General features: G+C 41.8%; 1 protein-coding gene across 2 annotated transcripts; it reads left to right on the top strand.

Annotated features, from left to right (window-relative positions):
- Positions 1–10,363: 10,363 nt before the first annotated feature.
- On the top strand, positions 10,364–20,386 carry GHITM (growth hormone inducible transmembrane protein). 2 transcript variants are annotated; one of them, XM_005481545.4, is made up of 9 exons: positions 10,364–10,520; positions 11,880–12,039; positions 13,541–13,640; positions 13,879–13,990; positions 15,240–15,381; positions 16,406–16,514; positions 17,402–17,590; positions 18,163–18,334; positions 19,151–20,386. In XM_005481545.4, exons 2-9 carry the CDS (start codon positions 11,911–11,913, stop codon positions 19,236–19,238), a joined length of 1,041 nt encoding a protein of 346 aa, XP_005481602.2. In that variant the 5' UTR covers positions 10,364–10,520; positions 11,880–11,910; the 3' UTR covers positions 19,239–20,386. The 2 variants fall into 2 exon arrangements, with proteins under 2 accessions (XP_005481602.2, XP_005481603.2); XM_005481546.4 differs by having other exon boundaries at positions 10,397–10,516.
- The last annotated feature ends 380 nt before the right edge of the window (positions 20,387–20,766 follow it).

Raw genomic sequence — 20,766 nt, 5'->3', positions numbered from 1 at the left:
ACAGATTGTAACTGTTCTCCATCATTTAGCAATAAGTAAATCTTCCCATAAATATCTTTAAACCAAGGTACTTTATGGCACTCACTCACCACTTGTTCTTATTTCTCATCACAGCTTAAACAATATCCATTTCAAAGAAAAGATTATTTTTCATGCTGAGGTTCAAAATTTCAGTTCATTTGCTTTCTGGTTACTGGGAAGGAAACAGCAGCACCTGAGGTGTGTCTCACTTGGCCACCTCTGGGAGATGAGCAATGCTTTGAGAACAGGGATGGGAACACTTCAGTGGCCTAAGTGAATTCACTGGATCAATGAGGCATTGCTGCATTTCCACAGTGATTTCTTCCAGTGTCTCACAGTTTCACACTTTCACATCACAGGTTTTGCTGTGCTAGTAATCAGCAGCAAGTCTCTGAATGACGACAACGCTGAGGGCCAAATCCCAAAAACATAGTAACCAAACAAGAGCCTGATATTTAGAGGAGCTCTCACCTTTTTATCTGCAGCCTTCTCAGTTTGGATGTTAAGTCAAGCCTCTATGCTTGTGTCTAAAGGGGAAAAACTCCTTCTGAAAGATTGTCCTAAGGTGACACTTCTTCTCTCTGTCCCTATACAGGCAGGGAATGACCATGATTAATTAGAATAGCTACTTAAGTAATTTCTTGAGAACAATGATGATCTTTGACTTCAATTTTGCTTTCTCCAGGGCTTTGCCGTGGTCCTTTAGGATTGTGCACTTCAAAGGGAAAAAAAAATGGATCTGGCACTTACATTTATAGGCTAGGCTGACATTGTTGGTTTGCTGCCAAAGAGGCATATCAGAGAGGCACCAGCTGAGGGATCTCAGCCACTGAACCTTGGTGCTGGCCTTACAAGAAATCACTTCAATGGTGACATGGACTACCTCTGTCCTATTTGTCCTTAAAGTTACAGAAATGCCATCCCAAGTTAAGTTAAATCACAGCTTTCTCATGGAGGTACATGACCCTTCAGAATCAAACTGATGCCATCAGCTTGTTTCACATTTCACAGCCTCAAGCAAAGTCTTAGAGGATGAAAATTGTGCTTGTAAAAATCCTTCTCTATCCCTACTCTCTTATTGCCCCCTGCATATCATAAACCTCTTCACGGGACATTTTCCTTTCTCTGGGTTTCTATATTGTGGCTTTAGTGGGTTTTTTTGGTTTTGGGATGGTTTTTTGGTTTCTTTTTAAGGGCTAAAACAAACATGACATTAAAATACCTGTTATTCTTCCGACCTCAGGAAAAAAATGGGTCTGCATTTTAAAATAATGGAATTTTCATTTGAAATCTGTTTAACCATAATGGCCTCTTATCAGTATTCTCACTCAGAAATGTTCTTCCTGTTGTTCTTTGACACCTCTTTCAGTTCATGGGGATTTCAGTCTCTAGCAGAAACTAGCAGAGAATTAAATAGTTAAAAGAGGCTAGTGGAACTTGCGTTGCACAGGGGTGTTGCATTAATTATATTTCCAGTGAGTCCATATGTTCTTCTAAATATACAGAGTGATGGCATTAGATGGGTAATAATCAGTGATTTCTCTCAGTAGTTTTAGCTGAATTGTGAAATAGAATTGTTCCCTGGAAGCTTATTTTCACTTGGCAAAAGCAAATACATTCATTAGTCATGCAACTGCAAAAGCAAAACAGAACAGGAATTCATCCAGCATTTTCAACACTACCATTTTTTAACATGTAGAAGCTTATCTTTTCCTTTCTATGCATCATCAAAACAAAGTCTTTCTTTTGGAATTTGGGAGTTTTTTTCAGGGAGGATGTTTTGGAAGTGGCCCACTGTCACAAGAAAATTCAATAAATATTGCTATATTTAGAACCTGGATTTTTGTCTGGGCAATTTGTAACTACAACAGTAATGTGTCCACTCTTCTTAAGGATTTTGTCGATGCACGTTATTTAGATATTTATTATTTCATTTCTTATGCTATTCTGAAAAAAGAGAGAAGTATTTGTAGAGCATCTTTTTTTTTCAAATTGTCATGGTTTGAGCCTGGCACAGAGAGCCAGTGCCCCCCCATGAAATGTATACAAATGTATACATTTTTCATATGTAAACAGTACTCCTTAGAGTCCATAGAGAAAGGCATGTGTGAGCAAGTCTAACATCAGTTATTTTACTCCTGCATCTCCATATCATAACCTTGTTCTCAGTTTATGAGAGACCTCTGTTTGTCTTGACCCAGTATGGTCAACCCAAACTATGTCAGCAGAGGTTTGATCTGTGTTATGTTTATGTGGCTCTGCTTAAAGTTACAAAAGGGCAAGTTCTTTAGGACAAGCTTCTCTCAGTAGTGTTGTCTTACAATATTTTGTAGCTTGTCTTACAATATTTTGAGAGCATGTGTTCCCTCTCAGTCTTTTCACTGACAGCCATATGTCAGGGAGTGCTGCAAGCAGATAGCCCAGAGTCACTACAGGTGTCCTGCTGATAAGACTCTGTTATGACTCTGATTGTAAAAATATTTGGATTTTTCATCAGATATGTAATATTAAAAGCATGCTGGATAAATTATGAAAAGAAAAATGGAAAGTAGCTGGGTTGTTTAACACCTTAAATAAAAGGACAAAAAATAGGTGGATCAAAGAAGCCTAAAAAGCAAGTCTGTTTGCTCTTTTTTCATCAGATGTTGCTTGGATCCCGGGGGATTTTATTATCCAGATGGAAAGCACAGGGCTTGTTTATCAGTGCTGAGGCTTACGCTGAGATGACAGCCTGGTCTGCAGTCCCCTGGGATGTGTGGGCAGAGCCGTGAGCACAGCTGAGCTCACTGATGCCTCACCTTTGCCTGGGGTCCTTGGAAACCTGCGAGCACAAGTTCAAAACTTCACACTGAGTTTCCTCAGCCTTCACCGAGAACAGGGCCTTTGACTGCAAACCCCTTTTGCCAGCCTTTAATTCCTGTCTGCACCATGTGGCTGCTATCAGTTTACAAATAGAGAAAAATTAAAATTGGTTTATGAACTGTTATTATTATAACTGAGTTCTGCTATTAGCTAGGTCTAAATGCTTTTATATATTCCACACCTCTGTTGCCCTTTGAGATTTTTAACTGTTGTTTTCTTGTACATTAATAATTTCCTTGTATAATTGTTCCCAAGAGAATGAGCTGAAAGAATTATGAATTAATTTGCATCTTTTAATGCACTAATAAACTTTGCAAGTAGAAAATTTCACTCCATCCAGGTGGAAACCAATCACTTTAAATCAAAGCTTACTGAATTTCAAATAGGTTTTTTTTCAAGAAGTTGGAGAAGAACAGTGCTCTGCATGTTAAAAGTAATTAGAAAGCACAAGCAGCAATTTCAGACAAAGCCCTGGGTCACTTTTTTTGCTGCAGCATAGAGTTCACAGGCACTTAGGAAAACGAGTATTTGTTGTATTTAAACAAAATGAATAGCAATTTATTGGAGGTTGAGAGGTCTCAGGCTGTAAATGTAGACTTCACCCTTTCATTGAAAAATATTTTTAAACTGTTTTAGTGTTTTTTATTGTCTGATGTAAATAAATAATTCATGGTATAGCCTCTAAAACAGGGTTCAATAAAAAGAAATGTCCTTTTATGTACAATTTATTCAGATAGAATTTTGAGTGAACAAAATGTTCTATCTCATGTATTCATTTGTAGCCTAACAATGTCAGGTCCTTGTTCACCAAAGCACTCATCTTTATTTATCTCTGAGCACTTGAGGAACCAAAGCTCTTCTCCTGAGTAACTAAAGAAACAAGTTCTGGGCACCTACTCTGAGTTCAATACATGGGAGGGTTACTCACATAGTTACTGACAAGTTTAAGCTATTTACTGAACTGGTGATTTTACATCCAAGTTTATTTTACCAAGTTTATTTATTTGTATTGTAGCCTTGGTAAATCTGGGAATAGAAATGCATTCTCTGGCCCCCATTCTCCAAATGGGACGCAAAATATACAATCAATGGAGAAGACAGATTTGATATCAAGCTTCTGGGTTTTTTCTAGATAAAGTTAAGCATTAACATTTGACAGGGCAAAAGTCATTGGTTTAAATGGCTACAAACTGCAGAGGGCAGAATGAATCCCAGCTGGTCTGGGACACAAGGACAGTGCAGAAGGGGAAGGGACTGAGGAAGGACAGAGTGAAAGCAAGGATAAAACAGGACAGGTTTGGCAGGGGGCAGAAGAGTGGTGGAACTGTGACCAAGGGGAGGCCAAGGGAAAGTCACAAGAGGTGAGATAAGGCCAGGTGGGCACATGCTCTGAAAGGGAGTAAGAGAAAATGGGGTGCCAGGCCAAAAAGGGGTACTGCTAATAAGGCAGAGGGAGCTGTGCCTCTTCCCTGAGGGAGCAAATGCAGATTAGAGGCACAACTTCATCAGGATTATTGATATGGCCATAGAGAATTAAACCTACAAAAGAATGTTCAATACAATGTGGGTGATGTTTCCTCTCAGAAAATAAAAAACCAAAGTAATTTCTAAAACCATGGTCTAAATATGAATAATCAAAAAACTGAAGGCAGGAATTTTTCAGCAGATATGGATGTTTAGAGTTTTTATCCCCCTTAGGGCTTTGAAGAACATAAGCTTCTTTATCAACATAGCCTAATAGGATGCTCCTTTCTTTATCATGCCCAAGAAGGAAAACATTGTATTGACTGAAGAAACCCCCAACAGAACCTGTTTCTCCCACAAAGCTCCCAGGCATGCAGATTTCCACGCATTCTACCTGAAAGAGTTTTTTCTGTTCTAAGTTTGAACACACTTGTGTGTGCTCAGAGCACTGCTTGTCATGAAAAGTACTGACAACAGCAGAACACCCTAGCAGTATGAAAATACACATTTTAAACAGTTGCTCTTTTTATTATTTGAGATGTATTGTTTGATTTTTCAGTCTGATGCAGAGACTGCAAACAGATAGTTTGTTTTCCATTCTTACATGGTTTTGTATACAAATGTATATATAAATTATTTTTTAAAGTCTGTGGTAATTACAGGATATTTTTCTTGTGCACAAAATAGCATTTTTACACACAAAAACATCCAGCTATCCCTTAAATAGCCCAGAAGACACTATTTGACACCACAAGTGTCTGCCATGATGGGTTAATTTTATTTTAGCACCAGACAAAACATGTAAAATTCTTTATAGCAGGCAACCTTTCTCCAGTTCCAGACTGAAATTACTTTTGCTTAATGAAAGTCCTCAAAATATACAAGCTGCAGTACAAATTTCAGTGCAAGAATTTTTAAAACGAGCAAGGGGAAAACTTTACACCAGAAAGGAGGGAAGACACCTCAGAGCCAGCACAGTTCAGTCCCACTGAAATGAGGCTGCCGTCTATTGGAGATGTTTTGAGATCTGGCCAAATAATCCAAGACCCTGACAATTATCACACCTGTAGAAAATATGGATACTGCTTCACTCCTGGCACTGCTCTTGGTGCACAAATTCCTGCACAGAAGGACTTATTCTTCCATAGTCAAGTAATATTCTATTTAATGGCATTTTTTTCTTGCCAGGATTTAAGAAAGTCATCAGTACTGTCTCCCCAGATTCCCTCCCCACTGCAGTGTTTAATGATATCTAATCTAAAGTAAGAACATGGTGCCTAATGAATATTCATTTGTCATGGATACCAGGAACAGATTAAGTCCAACAGTCCCCTGTACTCTGCTGGGAGAGATATCTGGAGTGCTGGAGTCAGCACAGCCAGAAAACCTTCAAAATATTTTTGTTCAGAGCTAATTTGAAAACTTCAATGGCAAAGTTTACCCTAAGGAGAAATGGTGCTAAGCACAGATTTATTTCATTCCTGCTGATGAACACAGCCATGTGAATGACTGAGATGTTTTTTCTTGCAGGAGCGTGCCAGAGCTGCCAAGTTAAAAGCCTAAGCTTCAGAACTGACATTGACTCTATTTATTAGCACAACAATGGGCTTGCTGTGGCTCCCGTGGCATTCCAGGATTGCTGAGAGCTAAATGTAAGTGTGCTGTTGCTGTCCCAGTGCAGCTGGCTGGCAGGGCAGGGTGCTTGGCTGAACATACACCCCGTGTGTCTCCTGGAAGATTCCAGCATTACTTGGGATCCTCACTGTCAGGGCAAGGCAACACAATCCCTTCAGAAACTATTTCTCTCTGAAACTTTATTTGTTGAAAACACATGATGTTTGTCCTACAGGATTTGGGGGGCAGAGACTGGACAAGTCTCCTTTGGAGTCAGGCAGTCAGACCAGCTTTCCCCTTGGGCACTGCAGTTGGAGACCACATCCCTTAAGCCCTGGCATTTATGGGAATGTCACTGGTGGGAACTAGCAGGTGAAGAAGGGCTGCTCCTCACCTGGCTCCTGCCTGGAAGAGTGGAAGGGCTTGGAGCCTGACTTCACACTTCCCTCAGGATACTCAAGTCCCCTCATAATGGCATTTTCTGATCTTGCAGAATTTCTAATGAGAAGTTAATCCTCTAATACCAAACTCTATTTGACTTTCTCTAGAGAAATATAAGATTTCCAACACATGCAAACCATGTTGTTAGAAACATGGCCTATTGAAAAAAAAAAAAGTAAGAAATTTTTAAATACAAGTAAAAATTTTCAGTACAAGTTTTCCTGTTTATACTTTTGGTTACTGAGGAATTGTTCAGCTGTTTTCAAAAAACAGTATCTTCATGAGGTTTCTTTTTTTATTACTGTTATTTTTGTAGCTTTGAACATAGCTTTTTTTTACAACTGTTTACTGTTTTTCAAATACCTCTTATTGGTGCATATCAGTCCTAAAAAAGCCAAAAGTGCTTCAGATACTTCAGGAATCATCAATACTTTGTAGAGACTCACAGAATAGCTGAGGTTGGCAGGGACCTCTGGAGATGATCTAGGCCAAGCCTCCTGCATAAGCAGGTTGCTCAGGACTGTGTCCAGTCAGCTTTTGAAAATCTCCATAGAAGGATTTCACAATGCTTTGAGCAATCCATCCCACTGTTCAACCACCCTTGAAGTAAAAAAGAAAAAAAATCTCTAAAAAATTCTTACTTTAAAAAAACCTGTCTCACATTTCAGTTTATGTCCATTGGCTATTATTACCAGAAATCAGTGAGAGTCTGGCTCCTTTGCTCCCTGCCATCAGCTATTACACACACTGATAAAGTGCCCTAAGCCCTCTCTTCTGTCCTTGGCAGCCAGCGGCCCCTGGGGACGCTCTCTGGTGTGCCTGCATCCTTCTGCTCTCCAGCTGCACAGCTCCAGCCTGTGCTGGTGTTTGTGCTCCTGCCCAGGTGCAGGGCTCTGCACTCCCCTTTGCTGAGGTGCACGACATTCCTGTTTGCCCAATTCTCTGGCAGCTCTTCCCCCTGGATGGCAGCACAACCAGCCGGTGCAGTGTTGAAGTGAAGGAAGACGACCCACCTTTGTTGGTCAGCATCGACTTCGGTTTATTGATCAAATTAGACACCTTTTATAACAGTGCTAATTCACTTCATGCATATTGCAAAATCTGAGCTTCCGACAGGCTGTAGAAAAAACTTCAACCCCTCCTTTTGTTTACAATACCAAGATTTGTGTTCTCAAAACTTACTTTTACTTTCCCAAAACAGCCAAAGATAGAATATTTACCTGTTATGAGAAAACTGTCTGAGAACCCTGAAAACCTAGTTGTTTACAGAAACAGGCTGTGAGAATTTGCTCCTCACAGCTGCCTTTTAAGCCATTTCTGAAAAAATCTCCAACAGTGCAGCACCTACCCTTCAAGTCCTGTGCCACTGCAGCCCTGAGGGCAGCTCTGTGCCCCCGCCAGGCTGTGAACAGAGGCGCTGAGCAGCACCAGAGCCGGGGCTGGATGCACAGAGTGTTTGGGCACAACCCCAGGGAGGAGCAGGGCTCTGGAACTCCAAAGCTAGCAATGTGCCCTGGTGGCCAAGGAGGCCAATGGCATCCTGGCCTGCATTAGGAATGGTGTGGCCAGAAGGAGCAGGGAGGTCATTCTGCCCCTCTACTCAGTGCTGGTGAGGTCACATCTTGAGTGCTGTGTCCAGCTCTGGGCCCTTAGTTTGGGAAGGATGCTGAGAGCCTTGAGCACATCCAGAGGAGGCAACGAGGCTGGTGAGGGGCTGGGAACACAAGCCCTGTGAGGAACGTTTGAAGGAGCTGGGCGTGTTGCCTGGAGAAGAGGAGGCCTAGAGGTGACCTTATTGCTCTCTGCAGCTCCCTGAAGGGAGGCTGCAGACAGGTGTGGGTGAGCAGACTGGTGGGGGTGCTGTCACTGGCAGCACTGACAGAACCAGAGGACACAGTCTCAAGCTATGTCAGGGAAGGAATAAGTTGGATATTGGGGAAAAACTTTTTCACTGAAAGAATAATAAAGTACTGGGATGCTCTTCCCAGGGAGGTGGTAGAATCACCATTTCTGGATGTGTTTATAAAAAGACTGGCCATGGCACTTGGTGCCATAGTCTATCTGAGGTGTTAGGGCATAGGTTGGACTCGATGATCTTAGAGGTCTCTTCCACCCTCATTAATCATTCTGTGATGGGAGCGTTTGCCTCCCCTCCAGGCCTCTCCTCCTGCTGTTACCCTGCTCTTGTCACAGTTTGGCAGTTCTGCAGCATCACGGGGGACACAGGGACCAAAGTCCTGTCCCAGAGAGAGGAACAGGGACACCCCAGGCAGGATCCAAGCAGCTGCTTCCAAGTGAGAAACCCCCAGGACTCAGGGGCTGCTGCTGCCCCGCTCACACAGGGATTTGGCCAGCTGGAGCACTTACAGGTCTTCACCATCGAGGAGCAAAGGAAATTCTGTGAGAAGGCTTCTACAGCTGAGTTAGCTGCAGGGTGGGCCCTGAGTAGACTTGGGTCGCTTCTGACGAAATTATCTATTTAAGAAACAGTTTGGGGAAAAGCTGGGATGAGTATCTTATTTGAAAGTCTCGGGAGAGTTCTTTACATGATTATATGCTGTAGTAAAAGAGGTAAGTTTGATTCCTTGCATAAATTATTACTATTAATAACTTAATTATAAATTTAAATATTAATTATTATAATGAATCCTTTAGTACCTAACAATTATAGAGTGTTACAAACTCTGAAATAAGCACTCCAAGTCTCTAAATAAACAACACATTCATGGCCTGAAACTGACTTTTTTTTCTTGTGTTGTAGGACACCTCAATACAATGGACACCAAAGCTCTGGATTTTCACTTACTTCAACAGAAAGCAAACAAGTGTCAGAGTAAGAATCAGACCTCAAACCCTGCTATGGCCTCCTCTGATGGAATTTCCACCTTTCTGTTATGTATTCTTCTGCTTCATTCTTCTAAATTCAAATTCTTCCTCATGATCTTAGATGCTGGTGCACTTTGATATCTCTTCCATATCTAATCTCTCTTATCCTGACTTTCATTTTATGAACTAGCAGGTAACTATTTCCTTTCTTATAGTTTAAACAAGGAGACTCTGAGATACAGAAAGGCTAATCTCACAATTCTCAAAAGTGTATCTGTAACTCTCATTATGTTTCTAGACTTAATTCTATATTCAACACATCTTTTTTATTATATTTGTCTTTGATCCTGCCTCAAGACCCTTCACAGTCTGTTTTACTTGGCAGTGAAGAACCATGGCCATATGTAGTGTTAAGGTTGAAACTACACAGCTGTGGTTGGAGAGTGGAGATAGAAAGGGGCTTCCCAAGCAAAATCTGATATCAGTTTGACGATTTGCTAGTCCAGGGAAGTGCTACTCTGTCCTTCCTAAGGCTCAGTACAGGATTCAACTTGGAAAAAATCTCAGAGCTCCATTTGGAGTGAGGCTGGAAGGAAGGTCCCAGTAGAGAGAGATGGCTCAGCCCAGAACGGAACATTTAGCCTGGGAAGGACTATGGAGCACCTCTGCAGGGCCGGGATTAGAGCGGGCAGCGCCCATTTTTGTAATTTATATACACAACGCTGCTTTTTGTGCTCATCCAGCAAGTGAGCACCAGCTTTAGAGCACGCACTGTACCCACAAGGAAGAGAGCTGTAACTGCAAAGCGGTTACAGAGGGGAGTGCTGTGCTGTAAGGGCAGGAACCGCAAAGCTCCTGAGCTCTGACACGCTGGGAAGGACGAGACTGAACCGCACAGGCGGCACATGCCGGGAGCGGGCTGCAGGCACGGTCAGGGTGCCGGCAGTGCTCCCTTAGCACTCATGGCAGCCCCGAAACCGCTCCGGCGGCACCGCTCCAGGGCGGCATTGCCCCCTCACGCACCCCCGGCCCCGCCCCGCGCGCGCCCCCTGCCGGCGCACCGCCCGCGCGCTTCCAGAACCATCGCTGCCCCGGCTAAAGATGGCGGCCGCGCGTGCGTCACCGCCCCGTCGGCCAATGGCGGCCACCGGCTCGGGGTCACGTGGCGGGAGCGAGCCAGTCGCCGGCGGGGCGGTTTGGCGTCACTTCCGCTGCCGGGGGCCGGGCCTGGTGCGGCGGCGGAGCGGGGCCGAGCGCGCAGGAAGCGGCGGGACCGCGCCGGGCCGGGGCAGGTGCGGGGCCTGTGGGGGCCGGGGCGGGACCGGGCGGGGGCAGCGCAAAGCCGGAGAGGGCCCGGACTGAGTCGGGCGCGGGCGCCGCCCTGCCGGGGCTGGGAGGGGTTTGTGCGCGCTGTGGTGCGGCAGTGACTCCCCGGCGCTACGTTACGCTACTGCCAGTTAATGTGTGGGAGTGTTGTTCTGGTCTTAACTCTTGGCTCTCCGCCCTCCTTGCTCTTGGTAAAACACTTGAAGTTGCCTTGCTCTAAATGCCCATTCCCTAAACGTAAAGGTAAAATCTCCGAGTTGGCCCTGTCAGTTCCCGCAGGCCGTGCCATCCCTGCGTTGGGTGGCACAGTCGGGACGTACCTCGTGTAACTTCCCGTTGCAAACGCGGCATTTCATAACTGCTGCAGAGCCAAGGGACCTTCCAGCAGCAGCATTGTTGTATGCTCTGTCACTCCTCTGTGATTCATGCGGGCTGCCCAGTGCTCTGCGTGCTTGTTTCTCACCCGTGGTTAAACCTGCCGTTCTTTAGAATACTTTTAGCTCATGCTGAGCACTGCACCCATAAGGTATGACCGGTCATTTGAAAAAAGGCACTGGTAGTTGGGGTATTCCGTGATATCACAGATTGTGTGTGATTGTAATTAAAGGACGTTAACGTGACTCCAAGACGGTACTACTCCAAGGGTATTTTATATGATGTGCACTATCTGTGGCAGTGAGCTGGCATTTTTCATGTTCCCAGTGGGACACACAGGCTGGTTCTGCTGGTGCTGTGAGTTACCCGTGGGTGGTGTCACTGTGTTCTGGTCAGAATTGCTTAGGATGATCTGAAGCTGTGTTCTGGGCTGTGACCTTGACTGAATGCTGTGCCCACAAAGCTAACTGATTCTTTAAAGGACAGCTTAAAATCTCTCTCTGACTGTATTCCACCATACATCTTGCGCTGTTTTTATACTTCTGTGGGGTTCTAAGTAAATTTGGAGGGCAGAGCAGTCAAGCAGTGTTGTGTCTCGAAATGAAGGTTAGTTGCCAAAGTAACTCGAACATAGTACATAAAGGGTCTTAGTTTAATTTATGCAAATGAAAAGTGGAATGTGATCCTGTTTTTGAGTTAATTGTGAGAAAGAAGTCTCTGATTAAAGACTTATACAGGTATAAATACAGGTAAAACAAAATTAAACTGTGTATTTAAGAAGATTTTACCCCCTATTACAGTACTTCCGTGATAATGCTGCTTTTACTATAGATAATCTATGGTTGGTTGGTTTTTATTATTTCTGTGGTAGTTGAGAGTAAGTAGTTCGTGTATCCTGTCTGAAAACCATGTAACAAAACAGCAAAACACTTTTTCTTGTGCATTTGCAGGAGCACAGTGTGTTAGGTTATCTCAGCAACCATGCTGGCTGCCAGGCTGGTGTGCCTGAGGGCACTGCCATGCCAGAGCATCCGCCCCACCATCACTCAGGCTTCCCCAGCCTTGAGGAGCTCCAGCATAAAGGCATACAGGCTGTGGCAGCCTAGCCAGGTAAGGTACCTCTCCTTCTCATGGCCCTGACTGCACATGTTTTAAAGGGTTCAGTGTATTGCTAAAAGAATCACTTTGCATGGAGTACCTGATGTGAATGGGCATGAGCCTTCTGCTTGTTTGAGGCACCTGCTCTAATTTACTGAAGGCAAAATGTTCTTCAGTCTAAACACAGGGGTTTTGGAGCAGAATAAGTGAACTCTTCTGTTTCAATTACTGACTTGTGTCTTGAAATTAATGGGCAAAAGAGATAGTTAGGGATGGACAGGCCTTACTAGGTAAGGTGGGAAGAACAGAAATTCTTGTCCTGCCTGTTCCCAAGTTAGAATCTTAAATGTGACATTAAATTAAACACTTTCTTTTCAATTATTTTAGTCCCAATATGTGTTCAGAGCTGTATTGTACGTTAGAGCAATTTCTGAGCTACAGTAGGACAGTCACAGATCTAAGCAGCATTTTTAAAAACCACACTGTCATTATCCTGAGACACTGTTTGTCCTTCTCTGAGAGAGGGTGTCTCAGACCTGCAGCTCACAGCTCTTGGGGGCTGCTGTTGGTCTTGTGCCATCTTGATGAAAGTGCTAGGGGAAAATTCTTCACCTCTTTTGTATTTTTCTCTTAAGCATTCTAAGTTTGTAGGTACGTGGTGGGCTTTTTTGTTTGTGAGCTTTCCAGCATTGGCCTGGATTTCATTAGCTGCCAAACACAACCAAACTGAAGGGCTCTGGTCAAACCCTTGAATTGCAGTGCTCTAATGCCTGATGAGAGTAATGCTTGTAGGTTTTCTGTTTTAGTGCTGAAACAAACTCACAGCTTGATATGAGTCCTTGACTACTCAGATGCAATTTTAATTTAAAAATTCCTGTAAAAATGGTAGGAAAACATAAGGTTGTTTTTGAATTTATTATGAGTATATTCTCTGTTGCTCCTGCCACTCACTAAGACTTGGAGCTTGTTGACCTTAAAAATTTTGAGTTTCTAGGCCTTCATTCAAGGTTTGTTCTATAAATCAAGGTTAGACTTGAAAGCAAGAAATCTGTGCTGCTTTTCCAGCTTTAGTGTTTCTAAAATAGCAGGAAAGTATTGTGCAGATTTTTTTTTTAGATTGAAGTGTTTGCATGAAGAGTGTTTTAGCATAGAGAGCAAAAGGCTTTTTTACAAAACAAAAAAGCAATGATTATGTTTTTATATTTAACAGAGAGGCTTGTGGTGCTGTGTAGTACAGTGGGACTAAAGTAGAAGAAATGCAGTCTGAATATTCTAGCATCTGGAATTCACTGCATTGGTTCTGCATTTCTAGAATATGTCAATGTTTTTCACAGAGGTTCCTAAACTTTAATGTTCACTTGTTTTCCTTGGGCACAGTTGCTTTGTATGTATGAAGGTAAACACAGATTAATAAGAGATCAATTAACAATTTTAAGTGTAGCAAGTAACTTGGTAAGACTATCTTCTATTTTGTTTCATTAAATATTTCTTATGTTATTTCTGAATTTAACAGAGTTATGCCACCAGAGCAAGAATGGGCTCAAGGCGTGGAAAACTTGGCCAGGATGTGAAAGATGCAGCATTTGAGCCATCTGCAGAAGCTGCACTTAAAGGTAAAGGAGCTCTGCTTTAAATACTGAGAATCTTTCAACATGAACTTAAAACTTCCTCAAAGGAATATGTTTTTCACTACTGAAACAGGTAGTGAACTGACTTGAAATGCAGTGAAGCTTTTAGAAGAAGGGGTAAAGTGGAGCAGCTATTGCAGATAGATCAAAATTCACATGAGGATGTTGTTAACTGTCCAAGAAAAGCATTAATGAGAGTGTGTGTTTGTATTTCTTTGCCCAGCTGATCGCCTGGGGAAGTTCATTGTGGCTGGAGGGGCTGCTGTTGGCCTGGGAGCCCTGTGCTACTATGGAATGGGCTTGTCCAGTGAGACTGGGGCTATCGAAAGGGCTGCGTAAGTAACGTGCTTTATTTCCCTCTCCAGGGCAGCAAACCTCCTCTGTAGCTGCTGTCACCCAGTGCACTCTCAGGCTTTTCTATGCTCTGAAGAGTAAACCCCCACCTGTGTCTCTGCAGGTTTTTAAAGCAAAGTTAGAATTATTCAGCCTTAAACGGATAGTAGTTACCTGAGTGAGTTTGTTTTGCTAAATCTAATGTGAAGAGTGTATAAACTTGTCTTATGAGGTGTGCTCCAGATAACTTAGGGAGTGTGGTCTTCTGAAAAGCATTGCTAAGACCAGTTTCCCTGCTATTCTTATGAGACTGTTCATGCAACTTTAATAGAGTTGTTAAAAAAGTCTCCATTAAACACAGTATCTTGCCATAAGCTTTTATATAATAAGCATATTCTTAAAACTTAAGTGAATTGCTTCTTGGTCAGAAAAACCCCTGGCTAATGGCAAAACTGTATAGTTACCACTTGCAAGATGGGTAGTAATAAGCATGGGCTTGGGAGAAGTGTGTTGGGGATATTTTGCTTTATTTTGCAGTTGGAAATGGCAGTCAGCGTTTATAATGAACGTGTGCCATTTGTGTCTATGAGAAGCTTGTTATAGATCTATGTCTAGTTTTTTTCTGCACAAGTCTTGATTAACAGGTCAAAAGAGTGAAATGGGAAAAAATATGTGCACTGTGTTCAAATTTAGTGTTAGCAGGGAAAGTTTTCTTTCTGTAGTGTGAGCAAATGATACTGCAGAAACTCACTCATGTCCAGGTCTGTTGCTATTGTTAGAGCCCTCATAATGACGTTTCTGTCCTGTGGTGTCAGATAACCATGTGCACTATGACTCAGCAATCTGGGAGCTGCTCAGCAGGCTGAGCAGTGCCAGTACACATTCTGTAGACCTTTTACCTGAAACCAGTTTGTTATATACACATCCCCCTCTTTTATTTTTTCTGTGGTTAAAAGCATTCATTACTCTGTTTTCTGTGCACGCTTCCTGCTTAGGATTGAATTATAGTTAGTATTATTTGTAATTTTCAGTGTTTCTACTGAGTTAATATTAGATTAAATCAGCAAGACTGACAAGTTCAGCCCCACTGTAAAGTAAACTCATGGCAGAAGTTGCTAGACCTCATCATTATAATGAAACCTCCTTTATATCCATGGCTATGAATGCACTTAACAGCTTGGTTGTGTTTTTAGCTGCTCTCTGTTGTGAACCTGCTAACTGCACAGCTCTGTGTGGCTGCTTCCTTTGCAGTATTTGGCCACAGTATGTGAAGGACAGGATTCACGCCACGTACATGTACTTTGCGGGCAGCATTGGCATGACAGCTCTGTCTGCTGTAGCAGTGAGCAGAACTCCTGCAATCATGAACCTCATGACAAAGGGCTCCTGGCTGGTAAGCTTTGTTATAAAAATAAAAGTATTTGGTGAGGAATGCCACCAAATGATGGTTGATATCAAAAAATCCAGGAAATGTAACTACTTGGTGGAAAGTAAGGGAAAACTTAACCGACATTAGTGTCCTTATCCATAGACTAATCAGGTATCCTGATGATACTTTATGATGTAAGATTTGGTGATTGTAGTCACATTCTGACATGTGTTTTGTATACTGATAGTTTGCCAAAGATAAATTACATGAGTGAAAACCACTATACTACCCTAACTAGCTGTATATGTGCGAGTAAGAACCTCTTAGAAATAGCTACCTAAAGTAGCTAATGGCACAGTTTCTATTGCTGTCTGTAAATAGAGACTGAGGTCCCTGTGCATTCTTACTCTGCCCTGTGGCACTTTTAAAGCTGTCTGTGTTTGCCAAGGCTGAAACAATATGGTAGGCTTAGTATGTATTCAGTGTGTTACGTGGAGTGAAACAGTAACAGTTAAATGTCAACACCTACATAAGTTAGGGAGGTGAATTTGATAAAGCATCATTGGTGATGAAAGTTGTACACTTCTGACCAGTTTGGTAGATGTTGAATGATTCTGCTTGGAATCATGAGTAAGAAGAGGCACCAAGGTTAAAACATCATTGGTAGCAAAAGCCAGTAAATTAGTTGGTTTTAGATAGGGAAATGTACAAGAAAAGAAGGAAGGCTAACACATTTCAGGTACCTTCATGAGTGTGAGGGGCAGAACCATGGATTTTCCCTTTCTTACTTTACACAGGCAAGAGAGTTGCCAACTTCATTGTTAAATTTGGGTTTCTGGAAAACTGAGTGAAATAAATGAAAATAATTGCAAGCTAAGATCTGCAAAGATTTGACTGTAACCTTTTAGGAGTAGAATCGATGAATATTCCCTCCAGTTGTGAATTAGGTTGCTGTTTTCAGAATCAGTGTTGCCTTTTAGACTAGGAGATTAGAACAGAGACCATATGTCCATATGCTAACTTGAGCTCTGTAATGCTGTTTCTTCAGGCAATTGGTGCAACTTTTGCAGCCATGATTGGTGCTGGAATGTTGGTCAGGACCATATCCTATGAAAATAATCTCGTAGCTAAACATGCAGCGTGGATGCTGCATTCAGGTATGTGGTTTCAGTGTTTGTTGTAGAGATGTCTGTGCTTCAGTGTGACCAAATGCTTACTTTAATAAAATTCTGGCTTTAAAGTAAATTTTTATATACTGCTGTAGGGGAGTCAAGGTTTTTCAGAGATCAGAGACAATTCCTGAATGTCAGGGAAAGATGTCTTAAGTGTCCTTAACAGAATTCTAGTTTTTCCATAGTCTTCTAAAAGTCATGCTCAAGTTAAACTAGGTTAAACTTAAAGTACAAACACTCCACACTGAAAATGGAACTAGATGGTTTCATGGCTACTTTGGTTTTGTCACTGCTTTCTAACACTACCACTTCTCTGAGTGCTCTTGCCTACAGTAACCATTCTTGGAGGCATTTGAAACCTGACTTTAAAAAAAAAAGATTTTAGTATTAGTTTACTTTTGATCTGTACTCATGAGATCTGTACCTAATGAGATATTAATGGGCTAGATACTAGATACACATTTCCTACAAGCCTCTAGCAAAAAAATCTGACTTACTTGCCTAATTGTTGTATCAGAAATCTGTCCTACTTTTAAGTGTTGCATGCTCCTAATGTTATTATGTAGTTGATAAGTCCCTGCTAAATATCTCTTCTTACCAGTTGTTATGAACCGATCAGTATGTTGACTTTCATTAGTCTTTCTTCCCCAATGCGAGGTTCCTGAAGTGTTCTAGTGCTAAATAAAAGTTCATAATGGAGTTTAAGGTTGCCAATTTATTGTGCTTTCTTCTAGATAAGAGCACAATGAAGTGCATTGGTGTTTTGTAGTGTGTATTACTTGGAGTCATGCCATCTGGCTGGAGATGAAAATCAAGTGGGTTTGGCGTGTGGTGTTCCAAGCGTTACATGTGTTCTGTTTTGCTTTGCCTAGGTGTCATGGGTGCAGTGGTTGCTCCTCTGGCCTTCCTTGGTGGTCCTCTGCTCATCAGAGCTGCCTGGTACACTGCTGGAATTGTTGGGGGGCTCTCAACTGTGGCCATATGTGCTCCAAGTGAAAAATTCCTGAACATGGGAGCACCCCTTGGCATAGGCTTAGGTTTTGTTATTGCTTCTTCTATCGGTAAGATACTGTTTCAATTCTTTCATGTAAAGTGGTTTATGAACTTAAGCTTCTGTGGTGCAGCTCACAGTTGCAGGCTGGTCTGCTCAGTGTAGATTTGCCTTAACTATAGTCCTTGCAACTCCAAAACAGCAGAAAATGTTCTGTCATATTTGTTCTTGAAAAGGAACATGAAGTTGTGGTTCTGGCAGATGTTAATCTGGCAAACAACTGATAGGGGTGCCTTATGTTTTAGATACTGCCAGTGAGTAGAGAAGGCAGTAAATGTGATCTTAGTTCTCAAGCCACTTGTTTTCCTTCATGTGTTTTAGTCATTGTTGTAGTCATAGGTACTTTCACCTGAACAAAAACGCACACAGTTCCCTGGGGTGTTCAAAATGAACAGGTCGGGTTGTGTATGTGACATCTTCAGTGTGCATGCTAAAGCTCTTGCGTGCTAAAGCTAAACACACACCACAAACTGAGAATTGAATTGAATGCTTACTGGACAATGTGTGCTCCAGTGAGTGGAGTTGGAGCTAACCCAGAGCAGCAGGCAATGATGTTTACCACCTCTGTCCCTGGCTCTGCAGGATCCATGTTCCTGCCTCCCACCTCTGCCTTTGGCGCCGGGCTGTACTCGGTGGCGGTCTATGGCGGGCTGGTGCTGTTCAGCATGTTCCTGCTCTATGACACACAGCTGGTGATCAAACGGGCCGAGACTCTGCCCTTCTACGGTGTCGTCAGATACGACCCCATCAACGCGTAAGTGTTCTCTGCTACCACAGCTGCTCTGGGCCTGGGTAAGAGTTTGCCTCAAGTTACATTGAAGCATGCTTTGAAAATAGCCTTTTAAAAGTGTATTGCTGTTCAATGTGAAGTATCACAGAGTTTGAAAACAACGGTGACAAAATAGCTGCTGAAGTTAAAACTGAAATCATTGTGAGAAACAGAATTGAGCGTGTGATGTCACATGCCTCCAGCAATGCATTCTAAAATGTATTTTGGTTTTCTAAAGCATTGCTGGCAGAATTTATACCTGCTTTCTGAAAATAACTGTCAGTATCAGTTGAGAGGAAAAAAAGTTAATCTTCCCGTAGTCATTTAATATTTATTAGTCTTTGTCACTAAATAGAAAAGCTGCAGTGGTGTCATAGGGAAGGAAGGATTGACTCTTCAGTAAAGACCAAGTCTGACTAACAAGTAACTTTCTTGTAAATGTCTGTCTGATCCTAGGTGAATTCTTACTTCCTTTGGTTCTGTTTTATTCTAATTAAAGCAGAGTAATACTGATCTTCTTGAAAATTCTTGGAGATAAGCAGATTAAAGTTCAATATAAAAGCAGAGGCTCCTGTATGAGAGTAGGATACTGTCTGTTAGGATTTCTGTAAATAGTTCTTGCTGGCAGAGATGGTAGAACAAAACACAGGTGTTCTTTGACATACAAAGCACTGAGGGCAGTCATAGCTGGGTTTTGTAAAGATAGTTCATGCAGGCTCCTAAAATTAAGTATAATGGTGGGAAACAGCAAATAATTCTGTGTCTGTTCAACAGCAGTAACTGTAATTTCTTGTTTCCTAGATGCCTGGGTATCTACACTGATACACTGAACATCTTCATTCGGGTGGCCACCATGCTTGCAGGTGGTGGAACTGGCAGGAAAAAGTAAACAGAGACTCAACTTTGCAACTGTCGGACAGACTACCTAGTGCACATATTAAATAAACATTCATGATTAAAGCAGTAATGCTCCAAGTGAGAATTTTAAAGCATTTCAGCATATTGGTTCAGTGCAATGTGATTCAGTCTTAGTTTTTCTTCAAACACTTTCCAGCTCTGTTTAAAATAGTCTGAACTGCTTCTTCTAATTGTACATTATTTTGGGAAAGTAAATTATTTTTAATATATATGAATAAAATAGTCCTACCTGCTTTTAAGGGGTTTGACGGCAGTTCAACTCTTACTTTCACTTATTTTTTTTTTTAAACTGTTGTTGCATAGTAAAGAAAGTAATTTTTGAACTGGTATCCCATAGGCAGATAGGAGTACAAGCTACTTCATGAAGTGCTGCTTAGATGCATCAATTTTCTGTTAAGGTTCATAAATTTTATTTTAGTGGCATCTTCAGAAGAAGTGAATAAATTGTGTATGGCCCTAAATGCAATCATGACTTTGATCTGGGCAGAAATATCAGAAAAAATTAAGCAGGATTTCACAGGTTAGATGACCAAAAAGTGTAAAGGAGACAGGATATGGGAACTATGCAGCATTTGTCCCATATGAACTTCAGTCTCCTTCTGGAGTACACATGAGAATTCCTTGCTTTAATGTTGACTGGCTATAATAGCTAGCTTATTTTGATACTAGATTTATAAAACTGTCGAATGGCAATATAGCTGTGTCTTTCTTCTGGTGGCTGAATTCCTGTACTGCAGATGAAGTCTGTCCAGAAGAGCTCCCACTGGTCATCTCTTGGAAGTTTGTACAATTGGCACAGAAACTGGGAATTCAGGATGGCATGCTGTAAACCCCAGGATCATAAATTGGTCCTACTATTGTGTGCATTATTAGTCTGTTTACCTCTTTTCCAAATTGATCTGTTAAATGTGGTCTAAAAGAAATGTTCCCTAACAGTAAAATTGATTTAACAGTAAGAAATTTATACTTTCCATACTCTTTTGCTGTATGTTAGAATAAAAGGGGAGTTCTTGGGCCATGAAAATTTTGACCTAATGTCAGCAGGTCTTATTTTCAGTTTCTGGCAAATATGTTATGTTTATGTATTGATCTATGAACAATAAAATTCTAGCCTCACAAGTTGACTACTCTTACTTTTCCCCATGTTAATAGAAATATTTTAGTACCTCTGCACAAACAGCTTGGTGAAGAGTACTATAAATATTTTTTTGTTACAGTTACAATTTCCTTTTTAAGAGAGTACATATTCCTCTAAAAAAATCTGCAAAGATGCTTCTCAATTTTCACTGGCTAGCACCTTTTTGGGGGTGTTTCCCAGTTGGAGGACACTGGCTACACTTGAAGAAGTTCTGTTGGTGTAACCTGTTGGCCACTTATTGCAGCCAGTGCTACTTTTATGTTTGTCACACACTGTAGTATTTTTTGATTCTTCAAACAGAGGGAAGAAAGCATGGATTGTGAAGAACCTTGTTGCAGCTCCTTTGTACCCAAAGATTATA

This window comes from Zonotrichia albicollis, chromosome 7 (assembly GCF_047830755.1).
Source record: "Zonotrichia albicollis isolate bZonAlb1 chromosome 7, bZonAlb1.hap1, whole genome shotgun sequence".
In the NCBI taxonomy this organism is placed as follows: Eukaryota; Metazoa; Chordata; class Aves; order Passeriformes; family Passerellidae; genus Zonotrichia; species Zonotrichia albicollis.
The sequence above is the reverse complement of the archived record's forward strand: the minus strand, read 5'-3'. Positions and strand labels throughout refer to the sequence as shown.